The 21,440-nt window shown below is 42.1% G+C and overlaps 1 protein-coding gene across 1 annotated transcript in view; it reads right to left on the bottom strand.

Moving 5' to 3' along the window:
• The window catches only part of TMEM132A (transmembrane protein 132A), a 279,841-nt gene extending 258,616 nt beyond the window's left edge, over positions 1-21,225 (bottom strand). Inside the window, exon 1 of the mRNA XM_073686115.1 lies at positions 20,971-21,225. Coding sequence (XP_073542216.1) covers positions 20,971-21,073 — 103 coding nt within the window. The 5' untranslated portion in view covers positions 21,074-21,225. The remainder of the gene's footprint in view (positions 1-20,970) is intronic.
• Positions 21,226-21,440: the final 215 nt, after the last annotated feature.

Genomic DNA, 21,440 nt, shown 5'->3' with positions numbered 1-21,440 from the left:
AAGCATGATGGAACCTCCACCAAATTTTACTGTGGGTAGCAAGTGTTTTTCTTGGAATGCTGTGTTTTTTTGCCGCCATGCATAACGCCTTTTTGTATGACCAAACAACTCAATCTTGGTTTCATCAGTCCACAGGACCTTCTTCCAAAAGGAAATTGGCTTCTCCAAATGTGCTTTTGCATACCTCGGCCGACTCGGTTTGTGGCGTGCTTGCAGAAACGGCTTCTTTCGCATCACTCTCCCATACAGCTTCTCCTTGTGCAAAGTGCGTTGTATAGTTGACCGATGCACAGTGACACCATCTGCAGCAAGTCGATGCTGCAGCTCTCTGGAGGTGGTCTGAGGATTGTCCTTGACTGATCTCACCATTCTTCTTCTCTGCCTTTCTGATGTTTTTCTTGGCCTGCCACTTCTGGCCTTAACAAGAACTGTCCCTGAGTTCTTCCATTTCCTTACTATGTTCCTCACAGTGGAAACTGACAGGTTAAATCTCTGAGACAGCTTTTTGTATCCTTCCCCTGAACAACTATGTTGAATAATCTTTGTTTTCAGATCATTTGACAGTTGTTTTGAGAAGCCCATGATGCCACTCTTCAGAGGAGATTCAAACAGGAGAACAACTTGCAAGTGGCCACTTTAAGTAGCTTTTCTCATGATTGCATACACCTGGCTATGAAGTTCAAAGCTCAATGAGGTTACAAAACCAAAAAAAGTGCTTTAGTAAGTCAGTAAAAAGTAGGTAGGAGTATTTAAAACAAGAAAATGATAAGGGTGCCCATACTTATGCACCTGTCAAATTTTGTTTGAATGCAGATTGCACATTTTCTGTTAGTACAATAAACCTCATTTCAAGGCAGAAACATTACTGTGTCCAACAGTTATTACATATATCAAACTGAAATAGCTGTTGCAAAAACACCAATTTTTATAAAACATTAAGCTTAAGATTAATAGGGGTGCCCAAACTTTTTCATATAACTGTACTAGATTCCTTGATAGGGCGTTGATCCAGGGAACTAGTCTAATTGTCGTATGGAGTCAGGAAGGAATTTTTTTCCCCAATTTGAAGCTTAGTGTTTGCCACATGGTTTTTTTTTTGCCTTCCTCTGGATCAACATGTTAGGCTATGGGTTGAACTAGATGGACTCAGCCTTCCTTCAACCTTAAAAACTATGTTACTATGTTAATCCCTGACGTGTCTGGTGGATTCCATGGTTTTCATGATGCCTTTTGATCCCTAATGTTCTCTATAAGGGTACGCTCAAACTCCAGGGGAGGAGTCCTGAGGAGATAATTTGCATATTCCCACTGCATTTTGGGGTAAGTGAAGAGTCTCCGCGAGCTCAAAGAACACTGGATTTTGGCTGTTGGAGCTGAAAAGAGGACATCGGTAAACCAGGGGAGGAGTCCTGAGGAGATAATTTGCATATTCCCACTGCATTTTGGGTAAGTGAAGAGTCTCCGCGAGCTCAAAGAACACTGGATTTTGGCTGTTGGAGCTGAAAAGAGGACATCGGTAAACCAGGGGAGGAGTCCTGAGGAGATAATTTGCATATTCCCACTGCATTTTGGGGTAAGTGAAGAGTCTCCGCGAGCTCAAAGAACACTGGATTTTGGCTGTTGGAGCTGAAAAGAGGACATCGGTAAACCAGGGGAGGAGTCCTGAGGAGATAATTTGCATATTCCCACTGCATTTTGGGGTAAGTGAAGAGTCTCCGCGAGCTCAAAGAACACTGGATTTTGGCTGTTGGAGCTGAAAAGAGGACATCGGTAAACCAGGGGAGGAGTCCTGAGGAGATAATTTGCATATTCCCACTGCATTTTGGGGTAAGTGAAGAGTCTCCGCGAGCTCAAAGAACACTGGATTTTGGCTGTTGGAGCTGAAAAGAGGACATCGGTAAACCAGGGGAGGAGTCCTGAGGAGATAATTTGCATATTCCCACTGCATTTTGGGGTAAGTGAAGAGTCTCCGCGAGCTCAAAGAACACTGGATTTTGGCTGTTGGAGCTGAAAAGAGGACATCGGTAAACCAGGGGAGGAGTCCTGAGGAGATAATTTGCATATTCCCACTGCATTTTGGGGTAAGTGAAGAGTCTCCGCGAGCTCAAAGAACACTGGATTTTGGCTGTTGGAGCTGAAAAGAGGACATCGGTAAACCAGGGGAGGAGTCCTGAGGAGATAATTTGCATATTCCCACTGCATTTTGGGGTAAGTGAAGAGTCTCCGCGAGCTCAAAGAACACTGGATTTTGGCTGTTGGAGCTGAAAAGAGGACATCGGTAAACCAGGGGAGGAGTCCTGAGGAGATAATTTGCATATTCCCACTGCATTTTGGGGTAAGTGAAGAGTCTCCGCGAGCTCAAAGAACACTGGATTTTGGCTGTTGGAGCTGAAAAGAGGACATCGGTAAACCAGGGGAGGAGTCCTGAGGAGATAATTTGCATATTCCCACTGCATTTTGGGGTAAGTGAAGAGTCTCCGCGAGCTCAAAGAACACTGGATTTTGGCTGTTGGAGCTGAAAAGAGGACATCGGTAAACCAGGGGAGGAGTCCTGAGGAGATAATTTGCATATTCCCACTGCATTTTGGGGTAAGTGAAAAGTCTCCGCGAGCTCAAAGAACACTGGATTTTGGCTGTTGGAGCTGAAAAGAGGACATCGGTAAACCAGGGGAGGAGTCCTGAGGAGATAATTTGCATATTCCCACTGCATTTTGGGGTAAGTGAAAAGTCTCCGCGAGCTCAAAGAACACTGGATTTTGGCTGTTGGAGCTGAAAAGAGGACATCGGTAAACCAGGGGAGGAGTCCTGAGGAGATAATTTGCATATTCCCACTGCATTTTGGGGTAAGTGAAAAGTCTCCGCGAGCTCAAAGAACACTGGATTTTGGCTGTTGGAGCTGAAAAGAGGACATCGGTAAACCGCGCGCCTACCGGCGCGCGCATTTTGAAGCTTTTTTTTTTAAGCTTCTTTCACTGTTTTCAGAACATTAACAATAAGAACATGGAAGAGTCCAGGAGCCATTTGGTGAGCTGCATATCCTGCTACATGTTCACAGACTTGCCAGTGGAAAAGCCAAACTTCACATGCCAGAAATGCAAGCTTGTGTCCCTGTTGGAGGAAAAGTTGCGAAATCTAGAAGAGAGGTTAACTACCTTGAAAATCATTAAGGAAGGTGAAGAGTTCTTAGACAGAGCAGAATTATCTCTTCATGATTCAGAAAGAGAAGAAATTCGAACTGCACCTGACGAAACAGAGGAATGGAAGCATGTGACCCACAGAAGCAGGAGGATCGAGAGGCAGTCAGCACCCATACTGCTCAGGAACCAGTACCAGGTTCTCACGCAGGAGAACCATGAAGAAATACAGCAAAATAAGACTTTGCCAGCAATGAATAACCTTGTAAGCCCTCAGAATCCTCCTGGATGGAGAAAGAAGAATGTTGTGAAGAAAAAACGGAGAGTGGTGGTCATGGGGGATTCCCTGTTAAGAGGAACAGAGGCCGCTATCTGCAGACCAGACATAACCTCAAGAGAAATGTGCTGTCTTCCAGGAGCAAAAATTAAAGATGTGTCTGACAGGATATCAAGACTCTTCAGACCTACAGATCACTACCCATTCCTGCTACTACATGTGGGGACAAATGACACCGCAAGAAAGGACCTGGAAACCATCTGCAGTGACTTTGAAGACTTAGGCAAGAAAGTGAAAGAATTGGGAGCGCAGGTGGTCTTCTCATCCATCCTCCCAGTGGATGGCCATGGAACAATGAGGTGGAATAAGATTCTACAGGTGAACAACTGGCTACGTCGATGGTGCCGTCAACAAGGATTTGGATTTCTGGATCACGGAATGAATTACCTATACGATGGACTACTTGCTAGAGATGGGGTGCACCTTACGAAGACTGGAAAACATGTATTTGGAAGTCGCCTTGCTACACTCATCAGAAGAGCTTTAAACTAGAACAATGTGGGAAGGGAAGCAAAAGGCCAGAAAAAGCCATACAGCTGACAAATACTATTGAGATCTCTGCTACTGGAAGTGGAAAAGAAGAACAAAGACAAAACAATTTAAATAATAAAAATATGGGAGGAAGAGAAACCAATCACAAACTAAAATGTTTTTATACAAATGCACAAAGCATGGGCAACAAACAAGGAGAATTGGAACTACTAATGCAGGAAAAGGAATATGATGTCATTGGAATCACTGAAACTTGGTGGGACGATACACATGATTGGAATAAAAGGCTAAAAGGATACAACTTATTTGCAAGAAACAGACTTGATAAACGAGGAGGAGGTGTTGCATTGTATGTTAGAAAAGCGTATATCTGCACAGAGATTGAAGCTTCAGAGACTGGGAGTTCTGTGGAAACTGTTTGGGTAAGAATACAAGGAGAGAACAACGGAAAGGACACCATTGTAGGCATTTACTACAGGCCACCTGGGCAAGCTGAAGATATGGATGAACTCTTTATGTATCAAATGACCAAGTTCTCCAAAAAATATGACGTAGTGGTCATGGGAGATTTCAACTATCCAGATATTTGTTGGGAATCTCTCTCAAGTAAAACTAACAGGTCAAGCAAATTCTTATCCTCTCTTGCTGACAACTTTATCTTCCAAAAGGTAGGGGAGAAAACAAGGGGATCTGCTACTTTGGATCTAATCCTTATAAACAGGGAGGAAATGGTTGAGGAGGTAAAGGTGGCTGGGACCCTAGGAAGCAGCGATCATGCTATTATAGAATTTTGGATAACTAGAGGAGGAAGACATGTGAAGACTCAAACTTCAAGGTTAGATTTTAGAAAGGCAGATTTTAAGAGACTCAGAAAGAGAATAGGAGGGATCCAATGGCTGGATGTCCTTAAGGACAAAAATGTCCAGGAAGGATGGGAAATTTTTAAAAATGAGATTCTCAAAGCACAATCGTTAACAATCCCGAAAAGTAGGAAGAATGGGAAGCATTTAAGGAAACCAGGATGGATGAACACAGAACTTAAACACATGCTAAAAAGAAAGAAAGAAATGTTTATTAAATGGAAAGAGGGAGGCATATCTAAAGAAGATTATAATGCAGTCTGCAGATCCTGCAGGGCACGTATCAGGTTAGCTAAAGCTGACAATGAATTAAGGCTTGCAAGAGATGTCAAAAGCAATAAAAAAGGATTTTGGGGGTATGTCAGAAGTAAAAGAAAAGTCAAAGATGCTATAGGATTTTTACAGGATGAAAATGGAGAAATGGTAAGAGAGGATGTTGAGAAGGCCGAACTTTTTAATTCCTATTTTGCATCTGTTTTCTCTCAGAAAGAAAATGTAACATCAACTGATCTTCACTGTCCTTTTAAAGGAATAGAGGAATCCAAGTTATCTGTAAACAGAAAGATTGTGAGGGAATATTTAGCTAACATAAATGAGTTCAAGTCTCCAGGTCCAGATGAATTACACCCCAGAGTACTGAAGGAGATCGTAGAAGAAATTTTAGAACCACTCTCCATAATCTTTGAAAATTCTTGGAGAACAGGAGAAGTCCCAGAAGACTGGAGAAGAGCAAATGTTGTTCCTATCTTCAAAAAGGGGAAGAAGGTGGACCCAGGGAGCTATAGGCCGGTGAGTCTGACTTCTATACCAGGAAAGATCTTTGAACAAATTATTAAACAACATGTATGTAAGTACATGGATAAGAATGAAGTGATTAACCAGAGTCAGCATGGGTTTGTAACTAACAAGTCATGTCAGACTAACTTAATTTCCTTCTATGACAGAATCACTGACTGGGTGGATCAGGGAAATGCTGTAGATATAGTATATCTTGACTTCAGCAAAGCATTTGACAAAGTATCTCACACCATCCTTATTGAAAAAATGACCAAGTATGCAATGGACCAGGCAACTGTTAGGTGGATTCATAACTGGCTTAGTGATCGGACTCAAAGGGTGGTTGTAAATGGCTTCACATCCAGCTGGATGAATGTCTCAAGTGGGGTACCACAGGGCTCTGTCCTGGGACCTGTATTGTTCAACATCTTTATCAATGATTTAGATGAAGGAATTGAGGGTAAACTGATTAAATTTGCTGATGACACAAAGCTAGGAGGGATAGCTAATACTAGAGAAGAGAGAGAGAGGATTCAAAAAGACCTAAATAAACTGGAGCAGTGGGCAGCAACCAACAGAATGGTTTTTAACAGGGAAAAATGCAAAGTACTACAGCTGGGCAATAAAAATGAAAAAAACATATACAGAATGGGAGGAAGAGAGCTAAGCAACAGTACATGTGAAAAAGACTTAGGTATACTAATAGATCATAGACTGAACATGAGTCAACAGTGTGATGCAGCAGCAAAAAAGGCAAATACAATTCTGGGATGTATTAACAGAAGCATACAGTCTAGATCACGTGAAGTCATTATTGGTCTTTACTCCTCTTTGGTCAGACCTCATCTGGAATACTGTGTACAGTTTTGGGCACCACATTTTAAAAAAGACATAGACAAACTGGAGCAAGTTCAGAGAAGAGCGACCAGAATGGTGACTGGTCTGCAAACCATGTCCTATGAGGAACGGTTGCAGGATTTGGGAATGTTTAGCTTGCAAAAAAGAAGACTGAGAGGAGACTTAATAGCTGTCTACAAATATGTCAAGGGCTGTCACATTGTAGAAGGATCATCTTTATTCTCATTTGCACAAGGAAAGACTAGAAGCAATGGGATGAAACTAAATGGGAGGAGACACAGATTAGATATTAGAAAAAACTTTTTGACAGTTAGGGTGATTAATGAGTGGAACAGGCTGCCACGAGAAGTGGTGAGTTCCCCTTCAATGGACGTCTTCAAACAGAGGCTGGACAGACATCTGTCTGAGATGATCTAGTGAATCCTGCTTTGAGCAGGGGGTTGGACTAGATGACCCAGGAGGTCCCTTCCAACTCTACCATTCTATGATTCTATGATTCTAGTATAAATTCTCTCATGTGAGAGAATCGGCTAGATTATGCTCATGACACAGTCAGTTTGATCTGAGTGTCATTGAGTGTGATCTGATTCTCTCACGAAAGAATTGCAGCACAGGTGTGGAGAAGACTGAGAACTTAATCTCTCCATTCTCTGTGTCCGCGGATGTCGGATTGCACTCAGATAACATCCGAGTGCAGTCTGATGTTTCACATGCAACCATAGACTTGTACGGGTGCACGTGATCCGAATATCGGAGCCACTCGCAGGATGCTGCAATTGTTTTCTCATGCAAAATCAACATGAAAAAGTAATTGCAGATCTGCACTTCCCCATAAGAGAACATTGGACCGACTGCTTTTCAATAAAACATCACATAACACTCGGCTGTGTACTACAACAGTGTGAGGAAACGCTAAAACCTCAGGCCTTCACAAAACAGCTGGAGTTAATACAGGTAGACTCAAATTACAAAATGTGACTTCTGGAGGCAAACGGACACTCAGGATTTTATTTAGGGCATCAGACTACAGGGGGCTGAATACAAATGCAGGTCACTAGTTTCAGATTTATATTTTTAAAATAATTAGAAAACCATGTATCATTTCCTATACACTTCACAAATACTTCCTACTTTGATGCTGGTATATCACTGAAAATCCCACTAAATTACATTTAACCCCTTCCCAACAGAAGGCTGTGCACGGGCTATTGCAGCTGGCTGTCAGCTGATACCCAGGACTCAGTGCCAGGAGTGGTGCCCGCACCGCTCCCACCACTTTAACCCGCTAAATGCTGCGATCGATATCAAATCGCAGCATTTAGCTAGCCAGTCAGAGGGAGGAAGCTCCCCTGCCCTTGAACCAGTGTCATCGTCGAGGCCAGATTGTTGCCATGATGACCCGATGTTGTCATGACAACATCCGGGTCACCAGAGCTAGCAAACTTGCTATATCCTGAGCATGATGAAGGTTTGTGTGTCAGTGCAGCGCTGACCGTTTATAAAGGCATAGGAATGCTCCTGCATCCCTATGCTTTATAAGCGATCAGGCTGAAAAAAGTGAAAGCCCCATAGCGGACCAAAATAAAAAAGAAAAATGTAAAATATATATTACCCATAAATAAGTATTTTTATGAAAAAAATAAGAAAAGCACACATATTTGGTATCGATGCATCCGGAACGACCTGACCTAGAAAACTGTCCTACTAGTTAACCCCTTTAGTGAACAGGGTAAAAAAAAGGCAAAAAAGATGCTTTATCATGATATCGCAAAACAAAAAGTGGAATAAAATGCGATCAAAAAGGCAAATGTAAAAAATATGGTATCTCTGAAAATAAAAAACAAGCCGCCAGACAGCTCTATCAACGGAGAAATAAAGTTATAGCTCTCAAAGCGATGAAAAAATAATAATTTTTTCTATAAAATAGTTTTTAATGTGTAAAAGTGCCAATCATAAAAAATTACAGTATATAAATGTGGTATCGCTGTAATCATACTCACCCGAAGTATAAAGCTGCCTTATCAATTTTACCACACGCGGAACAGCATGAAAAAAATGAATCCTAAAACACAATACCTGAATTGCTGGTTTTTGTTCATTCTGACTCCCAAAAATCGGAATAGAAAGCGATCAAAAAAAGTAATGTGCACAAGAATGGTACCAATAAAAACTTGTCCCGCAAAAAACAAACCCTCCCATGACTGTCGGCCGAATTATGAAAAAATTATAGCTCAAAATATGGCGATGCAAAACTAATTTTTGCAATAAAAAACGTCTTTTAGTGTGTGACAGCAACAAAACATAAAAACACAATATAAAGTTGGTATCACTGTAATCGCGCCGACCTAAAGAATAAAGTCGTCTAATCATTTCTACCGCACAAGGAATGGCATAAAAAAATAAATAAATAAATACAACCAATTCTTCACCTGCTGTTGAGTTGTACATTCTGCCTCCCAAAGATAGTATTAAGGCTCGGCTCACATTTATCCTTAACTCTACGCTCAGCGCTTACACCGGAGATTCCGTGTAAATCTCTGAAATACACAATACAGACGGAAGCCCTGGCGAAAGATTCCCTATAATAAGGCAGATGGAGGCACTGTGGAAGCCGTTGGGCATATGATCCACCAGTGTTCGTCTTTTTAGACGTAAATAAAAGTGCGGCTGGCCACAGTTTTGTGCACTTCTGAAAAGAAAGACACCGCTTAACAGAGGCCAGAAGGAGTCCAGAGTAACTCTGCTGCCTCATTATAGTGAATTAGGGGATTTCATCTGAATCACGTCACTCGGATATTTAGATGGAAACCCTGATATAAGTGCTCAGAGTAGAGCACGGGATAAATGTGATCCAAAATGTTATGTATAATGTTTCTAACAAAAGCTTAAAATTAATCCACAAAAAAAAGCAAGTCCCCACTCAGGTCCGTCATTTATCAATGGAAATACAGTGGGTACGGAAAGTATTTTAAATTTTTCACTCTTTGTTTCATTGCAGCCATTTGGTAAATTCTTAAAAGTTCATTTTTTTCTCATTAAAGTACACTCTGCACCCCATCTTGACTGAAAAAAAAAATGTAGAAATTTTTGCAAATTTATTAAAAAAGAAAATCTAAAATATCACATGGTCATAAGTATTCAGACCCTTTGCTCAGACACTCATATTTAAGTCACATGCTGTCCATTTCCTTGTGATCCTCCTTGAGATGTTCTACTCCTTCATTGGAGCCCAGCTGTGTTTACTTAAACTGATAGGACTTGATTTGGAAAGGCACACACCTGCCTATACAAGACCTCACAGCTCACAGTGCATGTCAAGCCAAATGAGAATCATGAGCTCAAAGGAACTGCCCAAGGAGCTCAGAGACAGAATTGTGGCAAGGCACAGATCTGGCCAAGGTTACAAAAGAATTTCTGCATTAATCAAGTTTCCTAAGAGCACAGTGGCCTTCAGAATCCTTAAATGGAAGAAAGTTTGGGACCACCAGAAGTCTTCCTAGACCTGGCCATCCAGCCAAACTGAGCAACCGTAGAAGAGCCTTGGTAAAGAATAACCCCAAGATCACTGTGGCTGAGTTCCAGAAATGCAGTAGGGAGATGGGAGAAAGTTCCACAAAGTCACAAAGTCGGGCCTTTATGGCAGAGTGGCCTCTCCTTAGTGCAAGACATATGAAAGCCTGCATAGAGTTTGTTCAAAAACACATGAAGGACTCCCAGACTATGAGAAATAAGATTCTCTGGTCTGATGAGACGAAGACAGAACTTTTTGGTGATAATTCTATCCGGTATGTGTGGGGAAAACCAGGCACTGCTCATCACCTGCCCAATACAATACAATCCCAACAGTGAAACATGGTGGTGGCAGCATCGTGCTATGGGGGTGTTTTTCAGCTGCAGGGACAGGATGACTGGTTGCAACTGAAGGAAACATGAATGCGGCCAAGTATAGAGATATCCTGGATGAAAACCTCTTCCAGAGTGCTCTGGACCTCAGACTTGGACAAAGGTTCACCTTCCAAAAAGACAATGACCCTAAGCACACAGCTAAAATAACAAAGGAGTGGCTTCAGAACAACTCTGTGGCCATTCTTGACTGGCCCAGCCAGAGCCCTGACCTAAACCCAATGGAGAGAACTGAAAATGGCTGTTCACCAACGTTCACCATTCACCCTGATGGAACTGGAGAGGATCTGCAAGGAAGAATGCCAGAGGATCCCCAAATCCATGTGTGAAAAAATTGTTGCATCCTTCCCAAGAAGACTCTTGACTGTACTAGCTCAAAAGGGGGCTTCTACTCAATACTGAGCAAAGGGTCTGAATACTTATGACCATGTGATATTTCAGTTTTTCTTTTTTAATACATTTGCAAAAATGTCTACATTTGGTTTTTTTTCAGTCAAGATGGGGTGCAGAGTGTACTTAAATTCTAAAAAGTTCGTTTTTTTTCTCATTAGCCAAATGGCTGCAATGAAACAAAAAGTGAAAAATTTAAAGGGGTCTGAATACTTTCCGTACCCACTGTATAGTGGCTTCCACATTTACGGGTAGCACAAAGGCTCTGGAAAAGCAAAATGGCTCCTTGTGCCCCAAAACAAATTCAGCTCATTCTGTGCTCCCAAATCTAAACTCAGTTCCTTCTGAGCTCCAGTGTGTCTAAACCACATTTAGCGTCCACATGTTTGGCATTTCTGTAGCGATGAGAGCCCGCCTAATTTACGGGTGCATGTCTCCACAGGTGGGCGTAATGTACTGGTCACTACAACGGTAGTTTGCAATTTTTACTCAGCAACATCCACTGCTGCTTATTTCTAGAAGTCATGTAGTCAAAATGGTCACCACACCTGTAGATAGATAAATTCCCAAAGGGGTATAATTTCTAAATTGGGGTCACTTGAGGGGGGATTCTGCTATTCTAGGACTTAGGGGCTCTATATATGGAGTTCGCATACTATTCTCAGAAAATCTGCGCTATGTCCCTCCCGAGTCTCGCCTTGTGGCTAGTCAGTACTGGAAAGCCACATATGGGGTATTTCTACATTCAGCAGAAATTGTGGGGCAAATTTTGGTGCCATTTGTACCCCTATCCCAGTGTGAAAATGTAAAATCTGGGGCTAAAACAACATTTTGGTGGTAAAAATGTAATTATTTTTTTCTTCACTGTAATATAAATGGTATAAAATTCTGTGACACACCTGTGCTGTCAATATGATCACTGAACCCAGAGATTAATTCATTGAGAGGTGTCGTTTGTAAAATGGGGTCTCTTATGAGGGGTCTGTTGTTCTGGCACCTCAGAATCTGACAATTTTACATGGCACTCTCAAACCAGTCGGGCATCGGGCAAAATCTTAACTCCAATATGGAGCTCCTTCTCTTCTGAGCTTTGCATTGTGCCTCAAAAGTAGTTTTCGACCACATATGGGGTATCGGCATACACAGAAAAAATTGCACAACACATTTTGGGGTCCATTTTCTCCTGCTATCCTTGTGAAAATTGAGATATTGGGTGCTAAAACAACATTTTTTTTTTTTTGTGGGAAAAATATATTTTTTTCATTTTTACAGATCTACGTTGTAAAATTCTGTGAAGCACCTTAATGGCCAGGCCAAATTTTTGAAATCTGACATGTGTCACTTTATGTAGTAATAGCTCTGCTTCAACATATCCCATTGATTTTGAGATTGTTTTTTCGTAACATATTATACTTTAGGATAATGGAAAATTTAGGCTGATATTTTTATAAATAAACACAAAACATATCAGAAAGGTGACAAATTTAAAGAAAAAATTGCAATTTTCATACTTCGAATGATTATCCTGTTAATCCACATAGTCCTATAACACAAAAAACATTAATAAACAACATTTCCCTCATGTCTGCTTTACATCAGCACCATTTGTAGAATGTGGTTTTATTTTGTGAACATTTTAGCAGGTTTAAAGAAGTAGCAGTAATTTTTCATTTTTTAAAGGAAATTTACAAAATGTAGATTTTAAAGGGACCTACACTACCGTTCAAAAGTTTGGGGTCATTTACAAATTTCATTATTTTTGAAAGAAAAGCACTTTTTTTTTTCAATGAAGCTAACATTAAATGAATCAGAAATACATGACTATTCTAGCTGCAAACGCTTTTTTTTTTTTTTGCAATATCTATATAGGTGTATAGAGACCCATTTCCAACAACCACCACTCCAGTGTTTTAATGATACATTGTGTTTGCTAACTGTTTAAGAAGGCTAATGGATGTTTAGAAAACCCTTGCACAAGTATGTTAGCCCAGCTGAAAACGGTTTAGCTGATTTGAGAAGCTATAAAATTAACCTTCCTTTGAGCTAGTTGAGAATCTGGAGCATTACATTTGTTTGTTCTATGAAACTCTCAAAATGGCCAGAAAAAGAGAACTATCATGTGAAACTCGACAGTCTATTCTTGTTCTTAGAAATGAAGGCTATTCCATGCAAGAAGCTGCCAAGAAACTGAAGATTTCCTACAACTGTGTGTACTACTCCCTTCAAAGGAGAGCACAAACAGGCTCTAACCAGAGTAGAAAAAGAAGTGGGAGGTCCCGCTGCACAACTGAGCAACAAGACAAGTACATTAGAGTCTCTAATTTGAGAAATTGACACCTCACAGCTCCTCAACTGGCAGCTTCATTAAATAGTACACGCAAAACGCCAGTGTCAACGTCAACAGTGAAGAGGCGACTCCGGGATGCTGGCCTTCAGGGCAAAGTGGCAAAGAAAAAGCCATATCTGAGACTGGCTAATAAAAGGAAAAGATTAATATGAGCAAAAGAACACAGACATTGGACAGAGGAAGATTGGAAAAAAAGTTTTATGGACAGACGAATCAAAGTTTGAAGTGTTTGGATCACACAGAAGAACATTTGTGAGACTCAGAACAACTGAAAAGATGCTGGAAGAGTGCCTAACGCCATCTGTCAAGCATGGTGGAGGTAATGTGATGGTCTGGGGTTGCTTTGGTGCTGGTCAAGTGGGAGATTTGTACAAGGTAAATGGGATTTTGAATAAGGAAGGCTATCACTCCATTTTGCAACGCCATGCAATACCCTGTGGACAGCGCTTGATTGGAGCCACTTTCATCCTACAAGAGGACAATGACCCAAAGCACACCTCCAAATTATGCATGAACTATTTAGGGAAGAAGCAGGCAGCTGGTATTCTATATGTAATGAAGTAGCCAGCGCAGTCACCAGATCTCAACCCCATTGAGCTGTTGTGGGAGCAGATTGACCGCATGGTACGCAAAAAGCACCCATCAAGCCAATCCAACTTGTGGGAGGGGCTTCAGGAAGCATGGGGTGAATTTTCTCAAGATTAAATCAGCAAATTAACAGCTAGAATGCCAAAGGTCTGCAATGCTGTAATTGCTGCAAAGGGAGCATTCTGTGACCAAAGCAAAGTTTGAAGGAGAAAATTATTCTTTCAAATAAAAATCATTATTTCTAACCTTGTCAATGTCTGGACTATATTTTCAATTCATTTTGCAACTCATTTGATAAATAAAAGTATGAGTTTTCATGGAAAACACAATTGTCTGGGTGACCCCAAACTTTTGAACAGTAGTGTATTTAGTTTTGAAATGGCTTTGGGGGTCCTATATATTAGAAACCCACAAAAAGTGATACCATTTTAAAAACAGCACACCTCAACATATTCAAAATTCCTTTCAGGTAGTTTATTAACCCTTCAGGTGCTTTTCGGGAATTAATGCAAAGTGACATGATAGGAATAAAAAAAAATGTATTTTTACCACCTAAATGTTTCTAACTTCTGAACAAGCCACCTGGGCTGTGGAGTCGGTAAGCCAAACCTCCGACTCAGACTCCTCAATTTCCATGACACCGACTCCAACTCCGACTCCCTCATACAGTACAGACCAAAAGTTTGGACACACCTTCTCATTTAAAGATTTTTCCGTATTTTCATGACTATGAAAATTGTACATTCACACTGAAGGCATCAAAACTATGAATTAACACATGTGGAATTATATACTTAACAAAAAAGTGTGAAACAACTGAAAATATGTCTTATATTCTAGGTTCTTCAAAGTAGCCACCTTTTGCTTTAATTTGTAAAGAGAGGAGAGAACAAGGCGCAATGGGTGACTCAGTATTGCAATTGTTAGAGGGGTGTGGGGATGGCTACTAACCTTATGAAGTTGTGCACCTCTGCACAACCCCAGTGTAAAGCTCCACAAGCTCCCGCTCTGTTGCTGGCTGTCATCTATTTCCAGTGGCGTTCACAGATCCTGATCTCTCGGTGGTGGATCACGTGGTCAGGTTAATAGCATGTAACGCCGAGATGGACGCCCAGCTTCACCAACACCCCCGGCAGCGTTCCGGGGTTAGAGCAGCGCAGCTTGGAAAACCAGGGTAGTAATTCTAATTAAATTGCTCCCACAGGTGAAAGAACAATAGATTAAAGGCAGCTCTACCGCACCCCAACAGGGGGAAAGGGACAATCAGTGAATATGAATAGCGGTACCAGAGCGCCAATAACAGGGCAAAAATATTAAAAGGACTGGTTTATTAATACACACAACGCGTTTCGGTGGACACAGCCACCTTCATCAGGTGGCTGTGTCCACCGAAACGCGTTGTGTGTATTAATAAACCAGTCCTTTTAATATTTTTGCCCTGTTATTGGCGCTCTGGTACCGCTATTCATATTCACCGATTGACCTTTTGCTTTAATGACTGCTTTGCACACTCTTGCCATTCTCTTGATGAGCTTCAAGAGGTAGTCACTGGAAATGGTCTTCCAACAATCTTGAAGGAGTTCCCAGAGATGCTTAGCACTTGTTGGCCCTTTTGCCTTCACTCTGCGGTCCAGCTCACCCCAAACCATCTCGATTGGGTTCAGGTCTGGTGACTGTGGAGGCCAGGTCATCTGGCGTAGCACCCCATCACTCTCCTCCTTGGTCAAATAGCCCTTACACAGCCTGGAGGTGTGTTTGGGGTCATTGTCCTGTTGAAAAATAAATGATGGTCCAACTAAACGCAAACCGGATGGAATAGCATGCCGCTGCAAGATGCTGTGGTAGCCATGCAGGTTCAGTATGCCTTCAATTTTGAATAGATCCCCAACAGTGTCATCAGCAAAGCACCCCCACACAATCACACCTCCTCCTCCATGCTTCACGGTGGGAACCAGGCATGTAGAGTCCATCCGTTCACTTTTTCTGCGTCGCACAAAGACACGGTGGTTGGAACCAAAGATCTCAAATTTGGACTCATCAGACCAAAGCACAGATTTCCACTGGTCTAATGTCCATTCCTTGTGTTCTTTAGCCCAAACAAGTCTCTTCTGCTTGTTGCCTGTTCATTAGCAGTGGTTTCCTAGCAGCTATTTTACCATGAAGGCCTGCTGCACAAAGTCTCCTCTTAACAGTTGTTGAAGTGTCTGCTGCTAGAACTCTGTGTGGCATTGACCTGGTCTCTAATCTGAGCTGCTCTTAACCTGCGATTTCTGAGGCTGGTGACTCGGATAAACTTATCCTTAGAAGCAGAGGTGACTCTCGGTCTTCCTTTCCTGGGGCGGTCCTCATGTGAGACAGTTTCTTTGTAGAGCTTGATGGTTTTTGCAACTGCACTTGGGGACACTTTCAAAGTTTGCCCAATTTTTCGCACTGACTGACCTTCATTTCTTAAAGTAATGATGGCCACTCGTTTTTCTTTACTTAGCTGCTTTTTTCTTGCCATAATACAAATTCTAACAGTCTATGCAGTAGGACTATCAGCCTTGTATCCACCAGACTTCTGCACAACACAACTGATGGTCCCAACCCCATTTAAAAGGCAAGAAATCCCACTTATTAAACCTGACAGGGCACACCAGTGAAGTGAAAACCATTTACGGTGACTACCTCTTGAAGCTCATCAAGAGAATGCCAAGAGTGTGCAAAGCAGTCATCAAAGCAAAAGGTGGCTACTTTGAAGAAACTAGAATATAAGACATATTTTCAGTTGTTTCACACTTTTTTGTTAAGTATATAATTCCACATGTGTTAATTCATAGTTTTGATGCCTTCAGTGTGAATGTACAATTTTCATAGTCATGAAAATACAGAAAAATCTTTAAATGAGAAGGTGTGTCCAAACTTTTGGTCTGTACTGTACATGGCTCATGTTTAAGTGATAAATTTACTGCAGCACAGATTCATCTCAGCTAAAAGTCTAGACCCTTAGATCAGGAATAGGACATTTCATAACTTTCCGCTAAAAGTCTAGACCCTTAGATCAGGAATAGGACATTTCATAACTTTCCCAAAAGCTTATGAAAAAATATTCCCCACAAACTGCATTGAACTACTGTACCCAATTTATAATATATTTTAAAAGTCGGAGTTGGTCCATTTTATACCGACTCTGACTTCACCAAAATGGGATCCGACTCCACAGCCCTGCAGGCCACTATAGCTGGAAGACTTTAAGGTGGTTATTTGGCCATGAATTGCCATGTCAACCATCAGAACCACACAATCAAGATCTCAGGGTGTCCATGGGGTTAAAGAGGAAGCTCACACACTCTGTTAACCATCTAGATGCTGTAGTCACTATTGACAGAAGTATTTAAGGAGTTAAACGGCCATGGTCGGTGCCAACACTAACTGTGGCTAATGCAGCAAGTTGTCAACTATAGTGTACAGCTGATAGCTGCTGGATTGCCACCCTCAGAGGATGCTGGCCTCATATCGCAGGTCAGTTTTAATTCGTATTGGTGGTCATTAAGGTGCTCACCATACATCTAAATAAATTCCTTGAGGGTTTTAGTTTCCAAAATGGAGTCACTTGTGAAGGTATTCTACTGTTAGGCACATCAGGGTTCTCCAAACGCGATATGACACCCGCAGACCATTCCATCAAAGTCTGCAATCCAAAACGTCACTCCTTCCTTTCTGAGCCCTGCCGTGCGCCAAACAATAGTTTTCCCCCACATATGGGGGTATCTGTGTGCTCAGGAGAAATTGCACAACAACTTTTGGGTCCATTTTCTCATGTTACCGTTGTTAAAATAAAAAATATGGGGCTGAAAACTTTTTTTTGTGGGAAAAAAAATATATTTTTTTATTTTCATGGCTCTACATTATAAAATTCTGTGAAGCACTTTGGGGTTCAAGGTGCTCACCACACATCTAGTTAATTTTGAAAACTAGCCCCCCAGGGAACTTATCACTTGTGGGGGGTTTCCACTGTTTAGGGACATCAGGGGCTCTCTAAGCGTGACATGGCGTCCGCTAATTTTTCCAGCAAATTTTGCTTTCCAAAAGTCAGATATCGCTCCTTCCCTTCCAAGCCCTGCTGTGTGCCCAAACAGTAGTTTTCCTTCATATATGGGGTATCGGCATGCTCAAGAGAAACTGCACAACAAATTGTGGAGTGCAATTCTCCTGTTACTTTTGTGAAAATTGAAAAATTTGGGTCTGAAGTAATATATGTGTGAAAAAAAGACATGTTTATTTTTTATTTCTACGTTCCATTAATTCCTGTGAAGCACCTGAAGGGTTAATAAATTTCTTGAATGTGGTTTTGAGCACCTTGAGGTGTCTCTTCTGGGTATTTTCTGTCATAAAAGCCCCTCAAAGTCACTTCAAATGTGATGTGGTCTCTAAAAAAATAGTTTTGTAAATTTCGTTGGAGAAATTTGAAATTGGTGATCAACTTTTAACACTTCTAACTTCCCAACAAAAAAAGTTCAAAATTGTTCTGATGTAAAGTAGACATGTTTTTATTAACTATTTTGTGTGATATATCTCTCTGATTTAAGGGCATAAAAATTGAAAGTTTGAAAATTTCTAGATTTTCGTCAAATTTATGTTTTTCTTCAAAAATAAACAAATACATTTTACCATTATCATGATGCACAATATGTCATGAAAAAAAACAATCTCAGAATTAGTGGGATCCGTTGAGAGATTCCAGAGTTATTACCTAATAAAGTGACACTTGTCAGAATTGTAAAATTTTGTCTAGTCTTTTAGGTGAAAACAGGCTCGGGGGTGAAGGGGTTAAGTTTGTGTGTGTAACGTGAAAAAATGTGGAAAAGTTCGTGGTGTATGAATAATTTTTCAAGGCACTTTATGTGGCATGAGTAAATTCCTCACATTGCAAAGTTTTCTGCAGAGTTTGTTTGCAAATAAGGTCTAAGTAAGGATTGTAGGCAGAAATTTGAACTTTCATGCCATTTTGCTTACAATCAATTTCTGGTGCAAGGCTGCATGAAGGTGCATGTGTGTAAAACTGTATAAAACTTCTTGGCAGGGTAAATGTGGGTTCAGCTTGTTTACAAAAATTCTCCAAAAACCACAACCAGTTTAAAAAAACAAAAATTTTGATTGGAGAATTGGAAAGTGTCTTCTCCAAGAGCTCCTGAAAAGAATTCATTGTGAAGATACCCTAAGGCTTGTGCACATGACCATATTTACGGTCTGAGTGCAGTTAAAGGGAATCTGTCACCCCCCTGGGATTTATCAGATCTCTACTATGGCCATACAGGTTATATGTAAATCTATACTTACCTGTATGGCCAATAGCAAAGATCTGATTGCAGAGAAATATCTTTTATAAAATCCTTTTTCCTAGGCTGGAGGTCACTGGAGCGGAAGTCACAGCGGCTCCCAGAGCCGGCGCACTAGAGTACAGAAGTAAAATAGGGCAGGGAGAAAAAAAAACGCGGCTTAAGTTATAGGTGAATTGCGCATGCACGGGATATGCAGCCCTAGACTGGACGTCACAGGGCCCTGTGACGTGCAGGGGAGGGGGCAATATTTAAATTAAGCAGATAGGTGGGCATTTATTGGCGTCCCCCGGTTGCCAAGCCTAGGAAAAAGGATTTTAGAAAAAGATATTTCTCTGAAATCAGACCTCTGCTATGGGCCATACAGGTATGCATAGATTTACTTTTCTATACCCTGTATGGCCATAGTAGAGGTCTGATATCACCGGGGGGGTGACAGATTCCCATCAGACCTCTACTATGGGCCATACAGGTAGTATAGAGTTACTTTTCTATCACCTGCATGCCCATAGTAGAGGTCTGATATCACCGGGGGGGTGACAGATTCCCATCAGACCTCTACTATGGGCCATACAGGTAGTATAGAGTTACTTTTCTATAACCTGCATGCCCATAGTAGAGGTCTGATATCTCCCAGGGGGGACAGATTCCCATCAGACCTCTACTATGGGCCATACAGGTAGTATAGAGTTACTTTTCTATACCCTGCATGCCCATAGTAGAGGTCTGATATCTCCTAGGGGGTGACAGATTCCCTTTAACCCACAGCAATAGGCTGATCATTTTGTACAGCAGCTGCAATGCTTTATAAACAACCCCTTGTAAGACAGCAGAAGGTCAGGAGTAAAGTTTGATATAAATGCTCTGCATTATCTAAATACACCCATATATTGCCCACAAGAAAGCCTCCGTCAATGTACCAAGATGAAAGAACCTGGGTAGTGATAAGATGGTCATCTGCACCACATCATGCAAGCCTGAATTCATACCTGCAGGTTGTAGCAGAAATGTGAGACCGACTCATCTGAAGGGTTCTAGCAGAAATCTAAAAGCGGCCAAACAGCCACGATCAGATATAATGAAGTGATTTGCCATCTCAGAAATTCCAACTTTACAGTAAAGAAAAAAAACTCTGTGGGAATGTGATTTCTATAAATCCCATCCACTTTGCTGGAACGACAAGACGCTGAGCCTGAGGGTGCATTTACACTGGCCCATTATTGGCAATGAGGGGTCCTAGGAACCTAAGAGGGGTCATTTCCCAATAAGTAGCCCATGTAAACAGGCTGCCAATGAGAAGACAAGTGAGGAAAAGGCTGACAGGATTGGGTGACGGGATTGGGTGACGGGATTTTTCTGCTTGGTTAAAAGTCTTTGCTCTCGGCAGCACATTGACACGTGCTGCTGATCACAATGACAGTCCATCCGCTCAGAACCATTGTACTACGGATCATTCTGGGCACAGGAGAAGGGCGCTTGGCCTGTGTAAACCGCTAATAAATGACCACTGATCCGCAGCCACTGGTAAACTCCCATGAACAGGCCAGCGGCCCCCCGGCAGCTATCTGTTGGTGCCACCTCACCAGTGCCACTGATCGGCACTGGAGGACCCCTTTAATTAGGAGAACTAACTTGCTGGACATGGCAAATAGAAAGCAACGCACAGTCCATTCCAGGTGTATAGAGGCATGTGCACACATGGCAGCATTTGTGAGACCACAGCTACAGGGGGACTGAGGCAGTGATAGGAGTTTGTAATGCCCCACTGCTCCATCCCCACTAATGGCAGCAATGAGAGACACAGGCAGAGAAGGCAGGGCAAGGGGCAAGAGGCAAGGGGCAAGGGGCAAGAGGCAAGAGGCAAGGGGCAAGGGGCAAGAGGCAAGGGCAGGAGAGCAGCCGTCTACACTGTGCACACATCTACCTGTAATGGACCCAGACAAAAGACGCGTCACACAGCCAGTACCTGGTGCCACAGTCAGCAGCAGCCTCAGCAGCAGCAGGACCACGTCCATCTTCTCACCTGGGACCCGCGACGTCCGACTATTACATCGGGGAGGGTCAGCCATGAAGCCCCTCAGTGACCACCTCTGGGAACAATGATTTAGGGCGTGTCACTGTGGGAGGCTGGAGGGAGCAGATGCGCGATGCTGGAGTCACGCAGGATTACACGGAGCCCTCCTCATACAAGGACGGGGACAGACAAAAGAGGGCGGGCGGAGCGAGAGGAAAGGAGGGCCGGGTGCGCTGCCTCCCTCCCCCCGCCGCTCCTCACAGCCCACCAGACATTGCCCTAAGCAGCAGCTGCTGTTGGCACTATGGAGTACTGTCAGCTGTGTGCTAATGGCGTCCCTCCTACACCGGGGAGTCTGAAATTTGCCTCTTCCTTTATAGCTTTAACATGTTCCTGGGGACTAATTCACACCATTGTTTAGC

This window comes from Phyllobates terribilis, unplaced genomic scaffold, assembly GCF_046119375.1.
Source record: "Phyllobates terribilis strain yellow unplaced genomic scaffold, ASM4611937v1 Scaffold_5__5_contigs__length_657084704, whole genome shotgun sequence".
Lineage (NCBI taxonomy): Eukaryota > Metazoa > Chordata > Amphibia > Anura > Dendrobatidae > Phyllobates > Phyllobates terribilis.
This window is presented reverse-complemented; position numbering and strand designations above follow the sequence as displayed.